The 25,291-nt window shown below is 46.0% G+C and overlaps 1 protein-coding gene across 2 annotated transcripts; it reads left to right on the top strand.

Annotated features, from left to right (window-relative positions):
• Positions 1–747: 747 nt before the first annotated feature.
• LOC100383294 (uncharacterized) lies at positions 748–18,563 on the top strand. Of its 2 annotated transcripts, NM_001175954.1 has the most exons (17): positions 886–1,267; positions 1,924–2,088; positions 2,202–2,324; positions 2,561–2,782; positions 4,414–4,547; positions 4,631–4,723; positions 4,927–4,990; positions 5,155–5,203; positions 5,298–5,380; positions 5,748–5,905; positions 7,427–7,487; positions 7,817–7,879; positions 7,966–8,066; positions 17,143–17,200; positions 17,275–17,586; positions 17,674–17,838; positions 18,311–18,520. In NM_001175954.1, the coding sequence occupies exons 1-17, from the start codon at positions 911–913 to the stop codon at positions 18,377–18,379; spliced, it is 2,277 nt and encodes a 758-aa protein (NP_001169425.1). In that variant the 5' UTR covers positions 886–910; the 3' UTR covers positions 18,380–18,520. The 2 variants fall into 2 exon arrangements, with proteins under 2 accessions (XP_008662186.1, NP_001169425.1); XM_008663964.3 differs by lacking the exon at positions 2,561–2,782 and having other exon boundaries at positions 748–1,267; positions 18,311–18,563.
• The last annotated feature ends 6,728 nt before the right edge of the window (positions 18,564–25,291 follow it).

Raw genomic sequence — 25,291 nt, 5'->3', positions numbered from 1 at the left:
GCTCTAGCGCGATTCGTTGTAATTGTACAAGTGGGGCGAGAGTCTTGCGATATCGTGACAACTGAGTTGTGTCACGGCTGCCACCGTGTACCGGAGAGAACGAGGCACGCGACGTTTCGCCCGGAAATGGACCACCACTTACGCGTGAAGAAGACTCGTGGCTCTCTACGGAGTTACTCGACCGATGTGCTTGACCTCGCGTGAGCTCTCCTTTACGTAGGGCACCAACGAGGATTAGTCGGAACCTTGTGGTTCCGGATAACTCAGTAAAAATACCGGCGTTATCCACGAGAGTTTACATCTCTACCTTACTCTTTACTTTCCGCATTTAATTAAGTACTTAAGTTTCAATATCTCTTTTATAGTTAGAATATTTAGGATTGAAACTTAGGTTTTGCAGTAGAGATAGCAACACGTAGACTAAACCTAGTTTACACATTATAGATTGTTTATTTGCATAGGTTTGGCTTTAGAGATTTAATTGTGATCTAATTTAGAGATAATTTTTAGAAGTCCTAATTCACTCTCTCTTAGTTGTCACTAGTGTTTTGTACTATAGACTATATATTTATATAGTAGAGTTTAAAATACAAGATGCGATAAGAGATACAATGGTTTGCTGGAGACAGATGATTTAGAACACTGGTGAGATATAGATTTTCTATCTTTGATGTTAGGTGAGTCTGACGGAACGACGCCAGTCGCCAGGAAGGTCTGTTCAAAAGAAAACAAAGATGAAAAAAATGCAAAAGCAAAATGTAGGGAAGCGCCGAGAAATGAGAATCTCGTTCGCCAGCAGAAGCAGTCAAGCTGAAAGAGAGGGAGGAAAAAAAAGAGATAACGCACGGCCGCCCGCAGTGCTTGAAACCAGCCCGCTCCTCCATTCCAACGTCTCCACCCACTGCTCCCAATGGCGACGCCGTTCCCGCTGGAGGCCGACGAGGGGGAGGCGCGGGAGCTCCTCTACGAGGCGTACAACGAGCTGCACGCGCTGGCGTCCGAGCTGGGCGGCGCGGCGGCGGCGCCGGCGGTCGTGGTCGTCGGCCACCAGACGGACGGCAAGAGCGCGCTGGTCGAGGCGCTCATGGGGTTCCAGTTCAACCACGTCGGCGGTGGCACCAAGACGCGGCGCCCCGTCGCGCTCCACCTCCGCTTCAACCCGCGCTGCGACGAGCCCCAGTGCCGCCTCCTCTCTGCAACCGGCGATGCCGAAGAGCATGACGAAGCCGGGGTTGCCGCCCGCCCCATGCCGCTCGCCGACATCCAGGTGCGTACCCTCCGTGACGGCGTGCGCCAAGTGTTTTACGGAAATGTCACTGCCGTGTCGTGTGCTCCGTCTGCTCTTACATGTATATTTGCGAAGTGCAATGCACCCCTTGTGTTTGTATAATTGCCTGTGTCCTGTGCCGGAGAGAATAAGTGGGGTGCTGCAGATGAGATTAGCCATTACGAATATAATCCGATGAAGAGCATTTTAAGGGATGCTATTTGTAATGCACCTTGTATGTTTATGTGATTGTTGTTGTTGTTTGTATTTCTATAGGATGTTGGAGAAGCTATTTGTATTTGGTAGCTAACTCGATCTATCTATGTTGAAAGTTCAACCAGCGTCCAGTAGCTAACTTCGTGTTCTGTGTAGATTACACTGTTTATGAACTTTTAGGTTAGTTTGCTAGACAAAGGAGAGGCATATAGGACAATTGCTACCAAGAACCATCTTGATATATGAAACCATTAGGCTGTTCATAATGTCGAATATGCAGCTTTTGCATTATATCACTTGATTAACTAGGAAACTGTTTCCCCATTTTGTTATGTTGTCAAATTTCAATGAGGAGAAGGTTGGAGCACTGTTGCATTAACTTAACCAAACTTTTGTTGCACAAGGACATTATTTTGTAAACCCTGCTCAACTACTTTCAGGCATATATTGAAGCTGAAAACTTGAGGTTGGAGAATGACCCTTGCCAATTTTCAGAGAAGGAAATCATAATTAAGGTAGAATACAAGCATTCCCCCAATCTCACCATTATTGACACTCCAGGCCTCATCCTTCCAGCTCCTGGCCGTAAAAACAGAGTTTTGCAGGTACTTTGTTTGTTTTCCTCTATCTGTTTACATCAGCCATTTTTTTTACCTTTTTAGGTGCATTTGATTCCGCACTGAAACTGCTCCAACCTTGGCAATCTTGTGACATTCAGAGCCAGGCTTCTGCTGTTGAGAGCCTTGTTCGTGCTAAAATCCAGCATAAAGAGACCATTATACTGTGCCTTGAAGATTGTAGTGATTGGAGTAATGCAACTACACGGAGAGTAGTGATGCAGGTTGGATTTTTAAGTAATCTTTTTTTTAATATATGCCTAATTCCTCTAAGACTAACATTTGCATGATTTTCCACCAGTTATAATCATAACCTATTGGGTTTCCATACAAAATCGAATGACAAAATTACTTTATGGACTTCTAGGCCTTCAACCAGATCTTGTTCTAGCACAACCCTTCTGTAACTGATAAAACGTTTCCACTAAACAAGTTTTTTTTTTCCATTTTGGTACCGCAGGTCGATCCTGATCTTGCAAGGACTGTTCTAGTCTCCACAAAACTGGACACAAAAATACCACAATTTGCCCGTCCCTCTGATGTTGAAGTGTTTCTTCACCCACCAAATTGTGTGCTAGATGTTTCCTTATTGGGAGATTCTCCCTTTTTCACATCAGTACCTTCTGGTAGAGTTGGCTCTTGCCATGAAGCTGTGTTCAGGTCAAATGGAGAGTTTAAGAAGGTATAGCTAGTACCGACTGAATTCTTTAGAGCTTTGTGGTTCCTCCTGTGAAGTGTCGAATTGTACACTGCATAAACATGCTTGCACTCTAGCATTAAGCAGACTCTTGAATTTTTTCCTTCTGTTCTGTGCCAATAAAGCAACTGGCCATCTGATTTCATTATGTACTTGTCAGAGCAGTTTGGTTAAACTCAAGAGCGAATGTGTAACTCAGTATGATGTACAATCCCTTACAAAAATGATTACAACTAACTGAAAACCTGTAGTTTTTAAGAGCTTTTAGGGACACAGGTTTACACATTAAAGTCACATGCCCCCTCATTTCATTTTGTAAGGTTTACTCACAAGTCACAACATAAGATTCAAACTTGATAATATTTTATTAGCACTTAATATTATATTTTGTAGGTTATGCCATACAAATATTTGAGAACACTTCCATAATGTCAAATTAATATTCATGAACATTACAATGTATGTGTATTAATGGTGAAAATGTACTATTTCTTTTGTTCTTGATAAAATGATACACAACTTTACTGCATTTGAGAAGAAAAAAATATAATGGTCAAAACATGACATTTACCATGCCTTACAAAAATAAAAGGAGGGATTACTTTCTGTGTTTTTTTTAAATTCATATTGATTTTTAACTCAAATATAAAAATACATGCTTGCTTTGACTTGTGAAGCTTCTCAGACTCCACTTCGAGGTGCCACTCCAAGAGTATGTGTGGATGTGCCTATATTTCTATTTGTTTCTGTAGGGTAAAGTCTACTCTAGGGATAACCTGTGACTAACAGATAGGTCTGTACTTCCTGTTGAGGTTAAGAATGTAATCGACAACACTTCTATCATGTCTGTGAAATGTTTGCTGCTATTGGATTTACAATTCATATTTGTAGGATCAAGTGACATGTACCCTGTTCATGTATGCTGCCTTTTTTAACAACACAATCTACAATAAAGAATGTTGAAGGTCAGCTTTCATAGTAATATTTTGGTGAAAAGTTTAAAAGATATTATATTGTGAAAGTACTGTCTCATAAAGAGAAGGGCGGGCCTGGTGCAGCGGTAGAGCCTACCGTCTGTAACCGGAAGGTCCCGGGTTCGAGCCCCAGCCTCTGCATATTATGCGGGTAAGGCTTGCCGCTTAAAGATACCCTTCCCCAGACCCCGCACAGTGCGGGAAGCCTACGGCACTGGGTACGCCCTACTGTCTCATAAAGAACAATCAACGTTATTCTTTCCAGGGGCTACATTACAATTACATCATGTTACTAGTTTGCAATTTAACCTTGTTTTATGTACATAACCACATTTGTTTTATAACAATACTATGATGAACTTCCCCAAAGTTTTTCATAAAAAAATCAACAGAGTTTGACGACTGAAATCATAAACACATTCTATTCTGAAGGGATGGAATAACATCAAAACTAAAAAGGTGCTTTTAGGGAATGCTCCAACTGAACTGCTTTAGAACACAATGCCTTTGTTTTAGTGCAGCTTTTTTGCTAGCATTGCTCATTAGATATCCAAATTTGGGCCTTTTCTCTTATGTGTGTGTGATGTAAGCAGGACAGTTTTTCACAAGGCCTCTAATGTTTTTTATTGTGTCGTCATGAAGGCCATCTTATCAAGAGAGTTGGAAGATATTGCATCTATTGAAGACAAGTTAGGAAGGTCACTTACAACCATGGAGAAAGATAGAATTGGAGTGGGTAACTTAAGATTATATTTGGAAGAGTTGCTGCAGAAGAGGTACTGGTGTATAACTGTACAACATAATGTCTTTTGTCATTCTCATATCTTTATGATACAAATGTTCTTCCTGTTACTGACAGGTACATTAAGAGTGTTCCATTAATCATTCCACTTCTTGAGAAGCAACATCGAAATACAACAAGTAAATTGCGTGAAATCAGTCATGAACTCAGGTGATGTTTTGGACTTTTAGTTGATTATTCTGTTCAATAAAGTGGGTCCTTCCTTGTAGTGGGTTATGTGGTGTTTCTGTAGCTCAAAGCTTTGATGGAAAGCTGGATTACGTTCTTCCTCATATGTCCAACTTTACAGGCTCATGATAATATATTTGTTATTCAAGATGTATTATTTATGTTGTCACCCTATATCTGAACAGTGATCTGGATGAAACCAAACTGAAGGAGAAAGCTCAGCTATTCCATGACACATTTTTGACCAAGGTGCTTGTACTGCATATTATAAGGAAAATACTACATTATTACTTAGATGGTGCAATCTTCTTGCACTACAACATTTGATTCCATGAGTTGTGTTCGAATGTTGTATCAGAAATAAAAGTTGTTTTAAATAGACTTAAAATTAATTTCGGATTCTTTCATTTCAGTTATCTTTGCTATTGAAAGGCATGGTGGTGGCACCTCCTGATAAATTTGGTGAGTGTTTAACCTCCCATGATTTATTTTATGGAGGTCTTGAGGTTCTTGCTACATTCTGCTTTGTTGACTTATTTGAACTGTTGGGCCACAGGAGAAACTTTAGTCAACGAGAGGATTAATGGAGGAACATTTACTGGAAGTGAGAATTTCCAGCTCCCGAACAAGATGATGCCAGTAAGTTCTGTTTTTTGGGTACTAAAAAAACAAACTACTACTCTCTGTTTGTGTTTAATATGCTTTCCTAACAAATAGCAAGCCTTTAATTCAATTAGTACTTAGGAGTGGCACACTGTTATCAGCTACTTGAGTAGTTGACTCCATGGAGCCATGATCTTTTACCACATTTTGAATATTGAACATTTGTTTTCCACAGAAGCTAAGGGGTAAACATATTTTTTGTCCACAACTCATCTAGTCGTATTAATTTATTTGTTTTGCACAAACCATATACTACTACCTTGGCTACGAATGTAATATAAATTACAATTATATTAAGTGCACTTTTAATTCGTTTATCAAATCTTTGAAATGTCCTTTGCAGAATGGTGGCATGCGTCTTTATGGTGGTGCACAATACCATCGGGCAATGGCTGAATTTCGTCTGGTAGTTGGTAGTACCAGGTGCCCTCCAATAACTAGGGATGAAATTGTCAATGCTTGTGGTGTTGAGGATATTCATGATGGTACAAACTACTCCAGGTACTCTCTTTCTTAGCGTTATCACCATGGTTTGGATCCTAGCATTCTACATTCTTATGATCACATTGAATTAAAAGGACATCACTGGAACAGATTTAAATCTGCAAACATTGTTCTAGGCTCATGCTAAGCTTAGGATTATTATATCGACAGAAAATTGCATCAAAACACAATGTGAGACGTTGTTAATTTTTTTCTCGAAAACGCAAGAGGATTGTGTTTCATTTCATTAAAAAAACTCGGACGGGGAGGGAATGGCCGCTTTCCTGGTATAATATTAAGAAGAGACCTAAACATTGGTCTCGACCGAGAAAATCTCCGAACCCTGCCCCCCATCACTAACGGGCCGGCGTCAACCGTCTACTCTGCAACGACCTAACTGGAGGGTGGCACACAGGACACCATAACCCGAGAGCGGACGAGATACAACGAGGGGATTTTGTTAACCAAGTCAGAAAATTCGCCCGAGGGGAAATGGGAGGATTACTCATCCATGTCCTAGTGGGGTTCACGGCTAGATTGAGAATGATGCCGCTTGCGCACGCGTTGAGATCTCCTAGCCTGCTCCTTTTGCACTCTACTAGTGACACCCATTGCATGTACAACTGCCAATGGGGAAGCTTTCGCAACCGCCTGATCAACCTTGCGCCAAACAACAATTGTCGAGGATAAGATGAACCAACATGCGTGCCCATAGCCCATCGCGGATATTCCTAGAACGGTGCCTTGGCGCCTGGCAGTAGAAACGCTGCATGCGTCAGCAGCAATTGGCGGCATGGTGAGACCTCCCAAAACAGTTGAAGCACTTCCCTTGAAGATCCACAAGGATGGAGGCGGTCACGCACTGGGTCTACCGCAGGCGAGAGTGACGAGCCTGCTGGCTCTCCACCGTCAGCCACACAAACAAGGCGGGAGGTGAAGTGGTCTTCGAAGGAGATGTGCCCACCAGGTCTTGCGACACAGCCACGGACGAAAGCAACGCCTCCTTATACGAGATTGGAGCGACGGAGGAGTTGCCTGACCTCGGACTGGCGTTGTTCCATCTTTGGGCTTTGAAGTGACTTGAAGAAATGGCAATTGGGATCGAGGGAGTCTAGGGGGAGGGAGTCTGGCATCTGGGTGGAAGGTGAAGCCGGCTGGACAGGGGTCACGGCCGTGGTGGTGGCCACCAGGCCCGGAGAGTGTGCGTCGGCGTGAGGACGGGAGCGGGAGCCGAAGCGGTCTCCATTCTCTGTAGGTGTTGTTAATTTAAGTTGTATCTGTCTACTATTCTTTAACCGTTTTTTGTGGTTTCTTTATTTTAAAGTTGGGATCTTGATATTGGATATTTTAAATGCTAATCTTTTAGAACTGTATGGAACTTGAAGTTAATTCAACTTGACTGAAAATTTGTCTGAGTAAAACTGTACGTCTGTACTTAGTTTTCTTTAATTGAATATAAATAAACACATTTTCATTCAGAAATAATATAGCTGAACTCTGTATATTTTCTTCATTCTGAACATTGGTTGGTTTTGTTAGGACTGCTTGTGTAATTGCCGTGGCAAAAGCACGTGACACGTTTGAGCCATTCCTTGATCAGGTTGGTCAGCTTGCCTCAAGTAGGCTAATTATTGATCTGCCATTTGAATTTCATCATGTTCCATTTCCAGATATATTTGTCATACTCTGTGTGATTATGGTTTTGGAAACCTGCAATAGTAATTTTCATGATAGATGCATCTTTTTCGTTTGGGCTTGTGGAAAAAAAATTCCCTTCCAAAGCATGTGATATCATTAGATAGTGGTAGCAATAGCATAATCAACCAAATTATTAAATAGTTCCACTATTTTGTAGGAGTAGATATGTTTTGATCTTGATTTGATTACTATGTTTCTGAGGTTGATATCTGTTACTTAACCTTAATGCAGTTGGGTTTTAGGCTTTTGTACATACTGAAGAGGCTGATCCCAATCTCTGTTTATCTGTTGGAGGTACCAATTTGCCCTTAAGTTATTCAAATGATATGAATTTTCTTTGTCTTAAAAAAATTAGAAATTACTCTGATGGGACGTTGCAGAAAGATGGTGAGCACTTTAGTAGCCATGAAGTGCTCATAAGGCGTGTCCAGGAAGCATTCAAGAGGTTTGTTGAATCCACTGAGCAATCATGTCGTCAAAGGTAATATCTTTCCCGATTCTAATACATATGAATGGCTTTCTTGCTTATTTGCTTGTGTGCAATCTAGTCAAAATACAATTTATTTGTAAAGGCAATGCCCATACATCTTGCATCTAGCATCTCTGAGTTGAAACTACAGACACCTCTTCTAATATTTCTTGTTGTCATCAGTTACTATGCTATCTATGGATCACCTTTTGGAAAATATAGGCTGGCTATTTGGCTGTCTATGAAGTGTTAAAAATGCTTTTTCACTCATTTACTTAGTTATGCTTGTCATGGTCGTTACGACGTCCATTAAGTGTCGTTTAAGCACTAAGGCGCTCGAGGAAGGACGCCTCAGGCGACGCCTTACCATTTAGGCGTATGGCGTCCATGACGTCTGCCATGGCGTCCATGACATCCTCCGTGATGCCTTATTGCTCGCTCGATCGCCCCTGCTCGCATCGCCCGCTGCGTGCGCCCTACCCCTTCGCCGCACGCACGCCTCCACCCTGTTGCCCACCGTCATGCTCTGTCTATCTCAGGGCTCTCTCCTCTGTTTGTCTCAGGTAGCGAAAGAGCCTCTAGCCTAGTGGTTAAGGGCTTCCGGGTAACACCTCCAAGTCCTGGGTTCAATCCTCCTCGGGGGTGAATTTTTAGGCTTGGTTAAAAAAATCCCCTTGTTGTCCCATCCGCTCTCGGGTTACGATGTCTTGCGCGCCACCCTCCGGTTGAGTTGTTGCAAAGTGGATGGTTGATGCCAGCCTGTTAGTGATGGGGGGGCCAGAGTTCGTGGATTTTCTCGGCCGAGACCATTGTTTCAGTCTCTTCTTAATATAATACCGGGAGGGTGGTCTTTCCCTCCCCGACCGAGTTTTTTTTATTTGTCTCAGGTAAACCACACACGTAAACCACACACGCCTCTATCTTAGGCTCTCTCTCCTCTATCTCTCCTTTGTCTGTCTTAAAAGAGGAGGGTGATTCAAGTGTGTGAGAAGGGGATGAAGATGAGATAGTGAATGATGATGAGGATGTTGATAGTCAAGTTGATCCCATAAAGCCTGAAAATGGTGTTCAAGGTTCCACCACCAATGCAAACATTATTTGATGGATGAATATGCCTAGATGGAGATGACTTGAGTATTGAGAATGTGAATTTAATCTTGTCTTCTGTTCTTCCGTGGACTTGTTAGTTTATGAAGTTATGAACTATGCACTGCAAACTTTTTATTTTTGAGCAATCAACTATGTTATTTTGCAAACTATGCTATGCATTAGGACTTGCATGTCCTATAAATATCTATGATCTATCTATTTACTTATGTTTTTTTGTTATTATTCGCCTTACTTATATGTCTATGAGGTCGCCTTGCCTCGCACCTTAGGTGCATAAAAGGTAAAAAAGTCCTAGACCGTCATAGGTCGCCTTAATGCCGTAACAACCATGACGCTTGTCAATTGACACTTTCTAGTTTCCAGTCAAATTGAAAAAACATAAAAACAGGTACACTTTAAGATCGAATGGAATATCATATTTGATGAAAAGGTGTATGCATCCTTCTCAACATTTGCTCTCGATGCTGGATAGGGAGTTGTTTAGTTAGAATGCTAGTATTTTGTTTCACAACATTTATGTAATGATGGAGTTATTTGGTCTAGTGATTATTTCTAGGGAAGGTTGTTTTGAGTTTGTCACAATGGAAAAAAAATCAAAGAACTGCATTGATCAATGAAGTGTAGTTAGACTATTATGTGAGTTGGGTCTAGAGCCTAGCCCAAGAGGCCCATTAGGGTTAGACCATGTAATCTATCTTCACTACGATCAATTCTATCTTCTATCTCTCCTTTCATGGTATCCTGAGCCTCTCCTTGGGCCTGCAGCTACCACCGCAACCATGGCTGGCATGCCTCCCTTCTCCGATGCTATCGCCTCCGGCCTCCCCCTTCCCCTCCTGTTGGCTCATTGCCCCGGATTTGGCTGCTGGTACCATGGCCGTGGTCGCCACCAGGGGCATAGGCATGGATGTGGTTCTTACGATTGCTCTCATTACTCGTGGACTGTTCCTTTACGCTTGAAGTTTGATACTGACGTGTACCCATACCAGGGGTACCCCAAGACGTCACATAAACACACTCTTAAGATAAGAGCACCATACATGGACAAAGACAACCCTGACCTAGTCACCCTAACTAGGGAAACCCCTGACTATAACAACCCTGACCTGGTCGCTTCGGCCAGGTTGGTCCCGACCAGAACTACCCGACTTGGTCACTCCGACTAGGTCGGCCTTGACCATAGCGATCGTGACCTAACCGCCCCGAGCGTAGTCACAAGAAACAGATACAGTGGTAGCGACCCTCGACCTGGAAATGTCGTCCCCGACTCGGAAATGTGGGGTCATTTTTGTTATCACCATGTAAAAATCTATCACAGGTACCATACCACGTTCCTTAACGCTATCGATCCGAGAACTTTGTGACTATGGTCCCGACTGATGGAATAAGTCTTGAGCATCTAGAGGACAGCAGTCGCTTTTGACTGTCCTCTGTAGTCCTTTAGCATCTATAGGACAGCAGTCGCTTTTTGACTGTCCTCTGTAGTCTCTTTAGCATCTAGAGGACAACAGTCGCTTTTGACTGTCCTCTGTAGTCTCTTTAGCATCTAGAGGACAATCCTGTTGTGTAGTGTGTGTGAGAAGGTGTGGTAGTGCAGCCTCTAGGGCTATAAATATGGGTCTCCAACCCTTAGATGGGTATGACATTGTGTAGTGTTTGAGGAAATAAACAGAAAAATTGCCCCAACTCATAGTGTCATCCTCTTGATGAGAGTTAGAGTCCCTCTACTTACAATTGGTATCAGAGCCAAACTATCCTGCAGCCTAAACATCTCGTGCTCGTCTCCTTCCCGCGCCTCTCCCCACACTCAGTCGGCAACAAGAGCTCCAACTGTTCCGTCCTCCCCTGCTCAGACGAGCAGCCTTTCGTCTGAGACATCCTCTTCCACACGCAGCGACCCCTCACTAGCCCACCATGCCCCTGTTTGTTTCAGCTTTTTGCAGCTTCTGGCCAGCAAAAGCTGTTGCGGACTGCCAAACACGTTAGCTTTTCAGTCAGCTTCTATAAAATTCATTTAGGTAAAAACTATTCAAAATCAACATAAACATATAATCGGTTGAGTTGTTGCAATAGTAGGAATCCGTCACTTTCTAGATCCTGAGCCCTATGAATATCTTTATCTTCCTCCGCACGTAATCCTAATAATACTCAGATTCTTCCCACAGCCAGATTCTCCTCACAGCCAGATTCTCAGAAAAGCTGGTCAGAAAAAAGCTGAACCAAATAGGCCCCATGTCCCTACGCTCGGCCACTTCGAGTGCACGACGCCAGCAGGAGGCCGAGGTCGCCGCGGCACAAGAACGCGAGCAGCAGCAGCGGCTGCAGCGACAGCGGCGAGGGCAGCACGGTTGGCGGCTGCGGAACTGGCAGCGGCGAGAGCGGAAGCAGAAGCAGCGGAGGCGGCGGATGCTGCACGTGCGGCGGCAGCAGAGCTCGAGGTTCTGCGCGGCAGTAGAGTTGGCAGCTCTGCTTCTGTCGACGACAACACCGACGAAGAGCTCAGGCTGGCGAGGGAAGCAGCGCGAGACCAGGCGGCACAGTGGGCAGCCGCGCATCCCCATGGGGGCGCGCGTGGCGGCAGCCCAGATAGGCGCCGACGCGCTGACGGTGCTCCGGGCGAGGGCGCACGCGGTGGCAGCCCAGATGGGCGTAGACACGCCGGCGGTGCTCCCGGCGGCGGCGACCGAGTCGACGGAGATCGTGGCCTCTACAGGCGGCGCGGCTCTCCCTCCCCGGATCGGTACCATGGTCGCCGCATGGCCCAGGCCATTGTCAGGGACATCGGTCCCGGCGGTGGGTGGCCTACCCTCACCAAGACCAACTACGTCGAGTGGGCCGCGGTGATGAGGGTACGGCTCCAGGTTCGCCACATGTGGGAAGCAGTTCGTTACGACGACGTCGACTACCACGAGGATCGGCGGGCGCTGGATGCCCTCATTGCTGCAGTCCCGCCCGAGATGCAGTTTTCGCTTTCCCAGAAGCGAACTGCCAAGGAGGCCTGGGACGCCATCGCTGCGACCCGCATCGGCAGCGATCGTGCCCGCAAGACCACACTGCAGGCACTTCACAAGGAGTGGGAGAACCTGGCCTTCAAGCCAGGTGAGGATGTTGATGACTTTGCTCTCCGCCTCAACACTCTGTTGCAGAAGATGGTGCAGTTCGGCGACGACACCTACGATGAGGAGAGAGCTGTTGAGAAGCTCTTCCGTTGCATCCCCGAGAAGTACAAGCAAATTGTTCGCTCGATCGAGTCTCTGCTAGACCTCTCCACGATGACGATCGAAGAGGCGATAGGTCGTCTCAAGGTGGTCGACGGCGACGAACCACAGGCTCCCTCTGGGCCTATCACTATCGGCGGGAAGCTACATCTCACACGGGAGCAGTGGGAGGCCTGCCAGGGTGACAAGAAGAAGGGGGAGTCCTCCTCGACACGAGGCCGCAAACGCGGCAAGCAGCGCAAGGCGCGTGGAGGCGCCCAGGCCGGGGCGCGAGGACATGCTGAGGGTGGTGCACGTGGAGGTGCCCAAGGCGGCGCCGTCGTCAACAAGAAGCCGGCACGAGATGACGGCTGTCACAACTGCGGCAAGCTTGGCCACTGGGCTAGGGACTGTCGGCAGCCACGACGTGGTCAGGCCAACGTCGCACAGGCGGAGGCTGAGGAGGAGGCCCTGCTCCTGGCACATGCAAGCATCGAGCCATCTCCAGCGGCACCGGCCGCAGCGGCACTCCTCCACCTTGATGAGTCGAAAGCACGCACTTTCCTCGGCGACGGCTCCAACAAGGACATGATCGAAGGATGGTGCTTCGACACCGGCGCCACTCATCACATGACCGGCCGACGGGAGTTCTTCACCGAGCTTGACTCTAGCGTCCGAGGCTCCGTCAAGTTTGGGGACGCCTCCGGCGTAGAGATCAAGGGCGTCGGCTCAGTCGTCTTCACCGCCGCGTCTGGTGAGCACATGCTGCTCACTGGAGTCTACTACATCCCCGCGTTGAGGAACTCTATCATCAGCTTGGGACAGCTGGATGAGAACGGTTCGCGCGTGGAGGTCGAGCACGGAGTCATGAGGATCTGGGATCCCTCTCGTCGCCTTCTTGCCAAGGTACGCAGGAGTCTAAATCGGCTATACATCCTCAATGTGAAGGTGGCACAACCTTGTTGCTCGTCGAGACGACGGGGCATGGCAGTGGCACGAGCGCTTCGGTCACCTTAACTTCGAGGCCCTAAAGCGGCTCAGTGCCAAGGAGATGGTACGAGGCCTGCCGTGCCTTGACCATGTGGAGCAATTCTGCGATGTCTGCGTGTTGACAAAGCAGAGACGGCTCCCCTTTCCCCAGCAGTCGAGCTTCCGAGTCAAGGAGAGGCTCGAGCTCGTGCATGGGGACTTGTGTGGCCCGGTGACACCAGCCACACCAGGAGGACGACGCTACTTCTTGCTGCTCGTCGACGATCTCTCCCGCTACATGTGGGTGATGATCCTTGATAGCAAGGGAGAGGCTGCGAACGCCATCAGGCGTGTGCAGGTCACTGCGGAGGCGGAGTGCGGCCGCAAGCTACGCGTGCTGCGCACCGACAACGGCGGCGAATTCACGGCGGCTGAGTTCGCGTCGTACTGCGCGGATGAGGGCGTTCAACGCCACTACTCCGCGCCGTACAGCCCGCATCAGAACGGCGTCGTCGAGCGGCGCAACCAGATGGTTGTGGGGATGGCTCGGGCTCTTCTCAAGCAGAGAGGAATGCCAGCTGTCTTCTGGGGAGAGGCGGTGGTGACAGCGGTTCACATCCTCAACCGCTCGCCCACCAAGGCTCTCAACGGGATGACATCGTACGAGGCTTGGCATGGGCGCAAGCCGGCGGTCTCTCACCTACGGGTCTTCGGCTGCCTCGCGTTCACCAAGGAGCTTGGCCACATCAGCAAGCTCGACGATAGGAGCACCCCGGGGGGTGTTCATTGGCTACGCAGAGGGCTCGAAGGCCTACCACATCCTTGACCCAAGAACACCGCGTGTGCGCACGACGCGCGACGTAGTGTTCGACGAAGGGCGAGGATGGGCGTGGGACAAGGCGGTGGACGACGGCACGACTCCGACGTACGACTTCACCATCGAGTACGTCCACTTTGAGGGAGCCGGGGGAGTAGGCAACTCTTCTCCGAGCAGATCTACCCCCAGCCTCCAAGTCTCCACCGACTCCAGCGCCAAACTCTCCAGCTCCTGCTACAACGAGCTCTTCACCACCACGCACTCCAGCCACGACTCCGGCTACAGCGAGCTCTTCGCCACCACGTACTCCAGCACCGACGGTACCCTCTCCGGGAACGTCCTCTCCGACACCAGCTCGTGTCGAGCACGACCCAGTGGAGCTCGTGACCCCTCTGTCCCGCGACGAGGAGCGCGTCGACGCGTGCTACGACGGCGAGCCGTTGCGGTATCGAAGGGTGGAGGGCCTTCTCATCGACCCGTCGGTGCCAGGCCCTGCATCTCGCATTCTGGCATGAGAGTTGTATCTTGCATGCGACGATGGTGAGCCTCGGTCTTTCGCGGAGGCCGAGAAACATGCGGCTTGGCGTGCCGCGATGCAGTCGGAGATGGACGCGGTTGAGACGAACCGCACCTGGGAGCTCGCTGATCTCCCTCATGGTCATCGCGCGATCACCCTTAAATGGGTGTTCAAACTGAAGAGGGATGAAGCCGGCGCCATCGTCAAGCACAAGGCTCGCTTGGTGGCACGCGGTTTTCTACAGCAGGAGGGGATCGACTTCGACGATGCTTTCGCCCCCGTGGCACGGATGGAATCCGTGCGACTCCTTGCGCTGTCAGCCCAGCAGGGCTGGCACGTTCATCACATGGACGTCAAGTTGGCGTTTCTTAATGGCGACTTAAAGGAGGAGGTCTACGTACACCAGCCGCCAGGTTTTGCGATCCCTGGCGAGGAGGGCAAGGTGTTGCGCCTGCGCAAGGCTCTATATGGCCTGCGACAGGCACCGAGGGCGTGGAATGCCAAGCTGGATTCCACGCTCAAAGGAATGGGTTTCACGCCAAGCCCGCATGAGGCGACCATCTATCGGCGGGGCAATGGAGGAAGTGCCCTGCTGGTGGGTGTCTACGTCGACGACTTGGTGATCACCGGCGCCAAGGATGCAGAGGTGGCAGCGTTCAAGGAAGAGATGAAGGCCACCTTCCAAATGAGTGACCTGGGGCATCTCTCCTTCTACCTGGGGATTGAGGTGCACCAGGGAGACTCCGGGATCACACTTCGCCAGACCGCCTATGCCAAGCGCATTGTTGAGCTGGCTGGGCTCACCGACTGTAACCCAGCTCTCACTCTGATGGAGGAGAGGCTGAAGCTGAGTCGCGACAGCACGACGGAGGAGGTGGATGCTACACAGTACCGGCGTCTTGTGGGGAGCCTTTGCTACCTCGTCCACACACGACCTGACTTGGCATACTCCGTCGGCTACGTTAGTCGGTTCTTGCAGCGACCGACGACGGAGCATGAGCAGGCTGTGAAGAGGATCATCCGCTATGTTGCGGGGACTCTCGACCACGGTCTCTACTACCCGAGGTGCCCTGGGGAGGCACACCTTGTCGGGTACAGCGACAGCGACCACGCCGGTGACATCGACACTAGCAAGAGCACAAGCGGGATCCTCTTCTTCCTCGGCAAGTGCCTCATTAGCTGGCAGTCGGTCAAGCAGCAGGTGGTGGCCATGTCCAGCTGCGAGGCCGAGTACATAGCGGCGTCCACTGCTTCGACTCAGGCGCTCTGGCTGGCTCGACTGCTCGGGGATCTCCTCGGGAGAGACACTGGAGCGGTGGAACTCAGGGTGGACAGCCAGTCCTCTCTGGCATTGGCCAAGAACCCCGTGTTCCATGAATGGAGCAAGCACATCCGGCTGAGATACCACTTCATCCGAGACTGCTTGGCAGAAGGGAGCATCAAGGCGTGCTACATCAACACCAAGGATCAACTTGCAGACCTGCTCACCAAGCCCCTTGGGAAGATCAAGTTTGTTGAGCTTTGCTCCAGGTCCGGGATGACCCAACTTTCTCACAAGACGACGCCCAAGACTTAGGGGGAGAATGATGGAATAAGTCTTGAGCATCTAGAGGACAATAGTCGCTTTTGACTGTCCTCTGTAGTCCTTTAGCATCTAGAGGACAGCTTGACTGTCCTCTGTAGTCTCTTTAGCATCTAGAGGACAACAATCGCTTTTTGACTGTCCTCTGTAGTCTCTTTAGCATCTAGAGGACAACAGTCGCTTTTGACTGTCCTCTGTAGTCTCTTTAGCATCTAGAGGACAATCCTGTTGTGTAGTGTGTGTGAGAAGGTGTGGTAGTGCAGCCTCTAGGGCTATAAATATGGGTCTCCAACCCTTAGATGGGTATGACATTGTGTAGTGTTTGAGGAAATAAACAGAAAAATTGCCCCAACTCATAGTGTCATCCTCTTGATGAGAGTTAGAGTCCCTCTACTTACACCGACCAGGTCAGCCCCGACCTGGACCGCCTTGGGTGACCTCAACCTGGTCATCCTGACCAAGTCGGCCTCGACATCGGTCACCCTGAGCTAGATCAATCTAAGTCATACGGTCTTGATAAAACTTCACGACGCCACGGTCCGGAGGTACCATGAATCTCTATGCATGGTTAACGCATTTATGGTTCTCTGACCAATGAGAAGCATGGCCCTTGGATTGAGTTGAAGCCTTTGAAGGATTAGTTGCCATTGGTGTTAATGATGTTGAAATTTTGGGTACAAAATCTTTGGTGTACAATGCTTGAACTATGTCATTGGTGGACAAACTTGGGGTTTACCAACCTTTGTTTTGCTTGTTCCTTTAGCCTAGATTGTCCATGCTCGTTCCTTACTCTTAGTCATCACTGCTAAATCACATCCTTCTTGTTTCCACTGATATGCTTCTATAGTCTGTGTTAATTGTTACATGGATAATATAGATTTTTATTTCAAATGCAGGTGTATGGAAGATTTGGAGAGTACCACTCGTTATGTCACTTGGTCCCTTCACAACAAGGTGCAATTTTTACACCTTAGGAATTTTAAATATGTGCTGTCAGCATGCGTGACGTTTTGCTTTATTGGATGCAGAACCGTGCTGGATTGAGACATTTCCTCGATTCATTTGTTGCACCGGAGCAACTATCAGTAAATACATTGAACGAGCGGTTTTCTGGGTTGAATGATAACAAACAGGATAAGGCAAAGGGTGACTCGAAGTCAAACCATTCTCCAGACACAAATTCGTCCACTGCTATGCCAGAGACAAGGCTGGTTGACCTATTGGATAGCACACTCTGGAACAGACGCCTGGTTCCCTCATCTGAAAGGCTTGTTTATGCGCTGGTTCACCAGATTTTTCATGGAATCAAAGAGCATTTTCTTGTCACCACTGAACTGAAGGTCTCCCTAATCCGAAGACTTGTCATGCACTAACTCACCTGATATTTCTTACTAAGCTGTTTTCCTTTGTTTATCATGAAATTGCAGTTCAATTGCTTTCTCCTCATGCCGATTGTTGACAAACTACCAGCACTTCTAAGACAAGACCTTGAGTCAGCTTTCGAAGAGGAACTTGATAGCATCTTTGATGTCACTCAGCTGCGCCAGTCACTTGGGCAGAAGAAGCGCGAGCTGGAGATCGAACTGAAGCGGGTACGCCTCTCTATCTATAGTACTCTATTAAAAACCTAATGTGGGCACTGATGCTACCACGACTTTACTCTCTGTGTTGACACTCTGGACCCACCCCAACACCCGACTCTGCCGACACAGCTACCACAATGCGCAAAAAATAGTGCAGAGCGAGCACTCGAATTCACACCTCATGCTCCAGAATTTGAGGCTAATTATCAGACCACACGTACTTTTGTGTCTTTTTTCTCGAACGCGCAGGAGAGCTGCACATCATTATATTAAGAGAGGAAAAACCCAAAGTGGACCGAAATACAACAGCCAGAGGGCGAAAAGAAAAAAAAACAAGAATTACATTTGAATAAATATCTCAATAACTGTTTATATGATATATAACTACTGTAGCAAAGCATGGGCAACTGACTACTGCAGTTTTAAGTGTTTACCATGTTAAGATTGTTGGGAATAATTATTATTGTTTCGCTGGGTTCAGATCAAGCGCTTAAAGGAAAAGTTTGGAGAGATAAATAAGAAGCTCAATTCTCTTCAGGTTAGGCAGTAGGCCAGGCTCAAAATTTAGCAGTAGCTTGGTAGTCTAGGACTCCAGGTAGAGTGTTTCAATGCTGTAATAAAATAATTGGTCATCTAGAGTGACTTCTTGTTGTATCCTATCAGTTGTAAATATGAAGTATTCCTATGTCTTAACGTATGTTGTTGCTACACGGGTTTTCGGAGTCTTTTTTCCCTTGCATGATTCGTTACACTGCGATTCCTTCAGGTTGAAGTCAGCCAAATAGGTCCAAAGTAACAGCAAGCTCTAATATCTAATACCCTCTATTTCAATTTGTAATTTGTTTGACTTTTTTTTACCACCGACTCGTATTATTAAAAAATCATAATTATCGTTAATTTTTAATATGATATTGTTTAGCATAGAATGTACTTTAAGTAAGGCTTAGAATTTTTTTCGTTTGTTTGCAAAAAAATTAAATAAAAAAAAATTAAATAAGACGAGTCGATCAAACTTGACAAAAAAAGTTAAATGAATTATAATTTAGGACGTATGGAGTACTATAAAGCAATGTTATTTTGTGTCATGTGCGTCTACTCTCTCCTCCACCCCCACGTAATGGGCCGACACAATTGCTTCGAGCAGTCCACATGATACAATATGTTTTATCGAATAATTTATGTATCATCGTAACACACTTATATTATACTAGTCTTAGGAATTGTTTAGTTCTCTTAGTTAAAGTTTAGTCCGTATCACATCGAATGCCAATTTAAGTACTAAATATAGTCTAATTACAAAAACCGATTACATAGATGACAACTAAACAGTAAGACAAATATATTACACATAATTAGTCCATGATTCACTCATACGATGCTATATTAAACATTTGCTAATCATTTATTAATTAGGTTTAATAAATTTGTCTTGTCATTTAGTTTTCGTTTGTATAATTAATTTTGTAATTGCACTATATTTAATACTCTTAATTAGACTAAATTTTATAGGGGAGGGGAGGGTATGCTAAAAGAGAGTTGATACTTCATATGATTATCGTCACACTAAATCATATGTATGATATTTCTTTTATCCTAAATTATAAGACGTTGGTATCTTCTTATTAATCAGATGTATGATATTCTTTTTATCCTAAAATATAAAGCCTTTGGATTTTTCTAGATCCATAAATTCTACTGTATATTAAAATATAAATTTTACTATATAATAATTTATATTATTTCTAATATTTAAATGCATTAGTAGCCCCTAAAGTCGTCAAGAGGTGCCATTTTGGTACATGAAATTTGAAACCACGTTTCTAGGCCCCAAAAGTTGTTAAGTGGTGTATCACAGTGGTCGGTATAGTCCAAAAATAGATCTACGAATCTATGATGCACTATTTTATAAATTTAGGGATATGTGTTATATTATAAATTAAATTTAGAAACCTAAAACATATTTACAAAGTTTATGAACATAAGTGACTCCCTTTGACAATTAGACATAGCTGATGCATTTAACTCTAAAAAATGTATCTACAAAAATTAAAAGATTTTCTAATTTAAAATGGAGTGAGTACGTCAAGGAAAACAAATTCTAGTGCGGTAGGATTTGCACATGCAATTTGAAAGGGAAATAAGGTCAAACCTTTTCCTAAATGATTTTGGTGGTTGAATTGCCCAACACAAATATTGGACTAACTAGTTTGCTCTAGATTATATGTTTTACAGGTGCCAAAGGTTCAGCACAAACCAATAAAAAGATTAAAGTTAGGGTTCAAAAGAAAGGAGCAAAAGAAACTGAAGTGAACCCTGGTCTGACGCACTGGACTGTCCGGTGCACCAGGGTGGATCGACTTCAAACTCTTCACCTTCGGGTTTCTGAGGCCGCGCTCCGCTATAATTCACCGGACTGTCCGGTGTGCCAGCGGAGCAACGGCTCCCAAGCGCAACGGTCGACTCCAACGGTCGCCTGCAACGTGAACAGTGTACAGACAGTTCGCGCAGAGTCAGAGCAGCGTCAGAAGGCTCACCGGACAGTGAACAGTGACTGTCCGGTGGCCCAGGCTGTCAGAGCTCCAACGGTCGAAACCGTCAGAACCCTAACGGTTGGGTGACGTGGCTGGCGCACCGGACTGTGTCCGGTGGCGCACCAGACTGTCTGGTGCGCCCATCGACAGCAGCCCTCTCCAACGGTTGTTTTGGTGGTTGGGGCTATAAATACCCCCAACCACCTCTATTCAAGACATCCAAGTTTACAGCATATTGCATTCAATACGAGAGCTCTAGACTTCACTCCAAGACACAAACAAGAGATCAAATCCTCTCCAAAGTCTAAAACCACCCCAAACACTTAGTGACTTGTGAGAGAGAGAATTTCGTGTTCATTTGAGTTCTTGTCGCTTGGATCGCTTTCTTCTTCCCCATTCTTGTTCTTCCAACACTTGTAATCAAAGCAAGAGACACCAATTGTGTGGTGGTCCTTGCGGGGTCTAAGTGACCCATTTGATTGAGGAGAAAGCTCACTCGGTCTAGGTGACCGTTTGAGAGAGGGAAAGGGTTGAAAGAGACCCGGTCTTTGTGACCACTTCAACGGGGAGTAGGTTTGTAAGAACCGAAACTCGGTAAAACAAATCACAGTGTCATCCGCTTGTAAGAACCGAAACTCGGTAAAACAAATCACAGTGTCATCCGCTCTATTTCTTTGGTTGATTTGTTTTCGCCCTCTCTTTCGGACTCGGTTTTATTTCTAACGCTAACCCCGGCTTGTAGTTGTGCTTAAAATTTGTAAATTTCAGTTTCCGCCTATTCACCCCTCTCTAGGCGACTTTCAATTGGTATCGGAGCTCGGTACTTCATTGGAGTCTAATAACTCAAAGTGATGTCAGGAGGATCCGCCAAGAGGGAGATGGAAATGGCTACAAGCCACGGGAAGGCTCCATCGAAGGAGTCCGGCACCAAAGGAAGGGAGGAATCACCTCCCCGCGTCAAGTCGCATCGGAGTGGCGATAAGAAGAAGAAAATGAAGAAAGTGGTATACTACGAGACCGACTCTTCGTCGCCCTCCACCTCCGACTCCGACGCTCCGTCCGTCACTTCTAAGCGCCATGAGCGCAAGAAGTTTAGTAAGATCCCCTTATGCTATCCTCGCATTTCCAAACGCACTCCTTTACTTTCCGTCCCATTAGGCAAACCACCAGTTTTTGACGGTGAAGATTATTGTATGTGGAGTGATAAAATGAGACATCATCTAACCTCACTCCACTCTAGCATTTGAGACATTGTTGAGTTTGGAGCGCAGGTACCATCCGTAGGGGATGAAGCATATGACTCGGACGAGGTTGCCCAAATCCGACATTTTGACTCCCAAGCCACCACTATACTCCTCGCCTCTCTATGTCGAGAGGAGTATAATAAGGTGCAAGGGTTGAAAAGTGCCAAAGAGATTTGGGACGTGCTCAAGACCGCGCACGAGGGAGATGAGGTGACCAAGATCACCAAGCGGGAGACGATCGAGGGGGAGCTCGGTCGATTCATCCTCAACCACGGAGAGGAGCCACAAGCCATGTACAACCGACTCAAAACCTTGGTCAACCAAGTGCACAACTTTGGGAGCACCAAATGGGATGACCATGAAATGGTCAAGGTTATTCTAAGATCATTTGTTTTTCGCAATCCTACACAAGTTCAATTAATTCGTGGTGATCCTAGATATAAGCTAATGTCTCCCGAGGAGGTTATAGGAAAGTTTGTGAGCTTTGAGTTGATGATCAAAGGCTCCAAACAAATCGTTGAACAAGGCGGCACCTCCACACCCGAGGTGCAACCCGTCGCATTTGAAAGTCGCCTAGAGGGGGGGGGGGGTGAATAGGCAAATCTGAAATTTATAAACTCAATGCACAACTACAAGCCGAGGTTAGCGTTAGAATTAACTTCGAGTCCAAAAGAGAGAGAAAACAAATCAACAAAGAAATAAAGCGGATGAACACGGTGATTTGTTTTACCGAGGTTCGGTTCTTGCAAACCTACTCCCCGTTGAGGTGGTCACAAAGACCGGGTCTCTTTCAACCCTTTCCCTCTCTCAAACGGTCACTTAGACCGAGTGAGCCTTTCTCTTCAATCAAATGGGACACTAAGTCCGCTACAAGGACCACCACAACTTGGTGTCTCTTGTTTTGATTACAAGTGAGTTGAACACAAGAATAGAGGAAGAAGAAAAGCAATCCAAGCGCAAGAGCTCAAATGAACACAAGTATCTCTCTCTCACTAGTCACTATTTGATTGGAATGATCTTTGGACTTGGGAGAGGATTTGATCTCTTGTTTTTGTCTTGTATTGAATGCTATAGCTCTTGTATGAGGTGTGAAGGCTGAAAACTTGGATGCATTGAAGTGTGGTGGTTGGGGGGTATTTATAGCCCCAACTACCAAAAGAACCGTTGGTGGAGGCTGCTGTCGTATGGCGCACCGGATAGTCCGGTGCGCCACCGGATACTGTCCGGTGCGCCAGCCACGTCACCCGGCCATTGGGTTCTGACCGTTGGAGCTTCTGACAGCTGGGCCACCGGACAGTCCGATGGTACACCGGACAGTCACTGTTCACTGTCCGGTGTGCCTTCTGGCTCTGCTCTGACTTCTGCGCGCACTGTAGTGCATTAACTGCTCGTTGCAGACGACCGTTGGCGCTGTGTAGCCGGTACTCCGCTGGCGCACCGGACAGTCCGGTGCTACACCGAATAGTCCGGTGCTACACCGAACAGTCCGATGAATTATAGCGGAGCGGCTCCCAGAATTCTCGAAGGTGCCAAGTTCGGAGTTGGATTCCCTGGTGCACCGGACACTGTCCGGTGGTGCACCAGATAGTCCGGTGTGCCAGACCAGGGCACACTTCGGTTGTCTTTTGCTCTTTTTATTTGAACCCTTTCTTGGTCTTTTTATTGGTTTGTTGTGAACCTTTGGCACCTGTAAAACTTATAATCTAGAGCAAATTAGTTAGTCCAATTATTTGTGTTGGGCAATTCAACCACCAAAATCAATTAGAAAAAGGTGTAAGCCTATTTCCCTTTCAATCTCCCCCTTTTTGGTGATTGATGCCAACACAAACCAAAGCAAATATATAAGTGCATAATTGAACTAGTTTGCATAATGTAAGTGCAAAGGTTGCTTGGAATGAAACCAATAATTATTTCTACTAGATATGCTTGGATGGCTTTCTTCTAATTAAAATTTTTGGACCACGCTTGCACCACTTGTTTTGTTTTGCAAATGTTTTGGAAATCCTTTTCAAAAATCTTTTGCAAATAGTCAAAGGTATATGAATAAGATTTTGAGAAGCAATTTCAAGATTTGAAATTTTCTCCCCTGTTTCAAATGCTTTTCCTTTGACTAAACAAAACTCCCCCTTAATGAAATCCTCCTCTTAGTGTTCAAGAGGGTTTTAGATTTTATTTTTGAAGAGGGTGTACCAATTTGAAATTATATCAAAAATAAGATACCAATTGAAAAATCTTTTCTTAACTCAAATTTGAAAGACTACATTTTTGAAATTGGTGGTGGTGCGGTCCTTTTGCTTTGGGCTCATACTTTCTCCCCCTTTGGCATGAATCGCCAAAAATGGATACTTGTGAGTGAAATATAAGCCCTTATTAACTACTTTCTCCCCCTATGGTAAATAATATATGAGTGAATATTATACCAAAGTTGGAGAGTGATGCGGAGCGACGACGAAGAATGAATAATTCGATGGAGTGGAGTGGAAGCCTTTGTCTTCGCCGAAGACTCCTTTTCCCTTTCAATCTATGACTTAGCATGAAGTGCACTTGAAACCACATTAGTCATAGCATATGAAAGAGAGATGATCAAAGGTATATAAATGAGCTATGTGTGCAAAATATCAATCAAAATTCCTAGAATTAAGAATATTTAGCTCATGCCTAAGTTTGGTAAACGTTCGCTCATCTAATGGCTTGGTAAAGATATCGGCTAATTGTTCTTTGGTGTTAATATATGCAATCTCGATATCCCCCCGTTGTTGGTGATCCCTCAAAAAGTGATACCGAATGACTATGTGTTTAGTGCGGCTATGCTCAACGGGATTATCCACCATGCGGATTGCACTCTCATTATCACATAGAAGGGGAACTTTGGTTAATTTGTAACCATAGTCCCTAAGGGTTTGCCTCATCCAAATAAATTGCGCGCAACAATGACCTGCGGTAATATACTCGGCTTCGGCGGTAGAAAGAGCTACAGAATTTTGCTTCTTTGAAGCCCAAGACACCAGAGATCTTCCCAAGAACTGGCAAGTCCCTGATGTGCTATTTCTATCAATTTCACACCCTGCCCAATAAGCATCTGAATAACCAATTAAATCAAAAGTGGATCCCCTGGGGTACCAAAGACCAAACTTAGGAGTATAAACTAAATATCTCAAGATTCGTTTTACGGCCCTAAGGTGAACTTCCTTAGGATCGGCTTGGAATTTTGCACACATGCATACGGAAAGCATAATATCCGGTCGTGAAGCACATAAATAGAGTAATGATCCTATCATCGACCGGTATACCTTTTGATCTACGGATTTACCTCCCGTGTCGATGTCGAGATGCCCATTGGTTCCCATGGGTGTCTTGATGGGCTTGACATCCTTCATCCCAAACTTGGTGAGTATGTCTTGAATGTACTTCGTTTGGCTAATGAAGGTGCCCCCTTGGAGTTGCTTTACTTGAAATCCTAGAAAATACTTCAACTCCCCCATCATAGACATCTCGAATTTTTGAGTCATGATCCTACTAAACTCTTCACATGTAAATTCGTTAGTAAACCCAAATATGATATCATCAACATAAATTTGGCATACAAACAAATCATTTGCAAGTGTTTTTGTAAAGAGAGTAGAATCAGCTTTTCCGACTTTGAAGCCATTAGCGATAAGAAAATCTCTTAGGCATTCATACCATGCT

Source organism: Zea mays, chromosome 10, assembly GCF_902167145.1.
Source record: "Zea mays cultivar B73 chromosome 10, Zm-B73-REFERENCE-NAM-5.0, whole genome shotgun sequence".
In the NCBI taxonomy this organism is placed as follows: Eukaryota; Viridiplantae; Streptophyta; class Magnoliopsida; order Poales; family Poaceae; genus Zea; species Zea mays.
Note: the sequence above shows the minus strand (reverse complement) of the source record. Positions and strands in the feature narration are given on the sequence as shown.

Bases quoted from the DNA above. Each gene is read 5' to 3' on its own strand.
- LOC100383294 (NM_001175954.1), top strand. From the start codon at position 911: ATGGCGACGCCGTTCCCGCTGGAGGCCGACGAGGGGGAGGCGCGGGAG. The intron at 4,548-4,630 runs GTACTGGTGTAT...TGTTACTGACAG, and splicing joins GAAGAGTTGCTGCAGAAGAG to GTACATTAAGAGTGTTCCAT. The intron at 7,488-7,816 runs GTTGGTCAGCTT...ACCTTAATGCAG, and splicing joins TTGAGCCATTCCTTGATCAG to TTGGGTTTTAGGCTTTTGTA.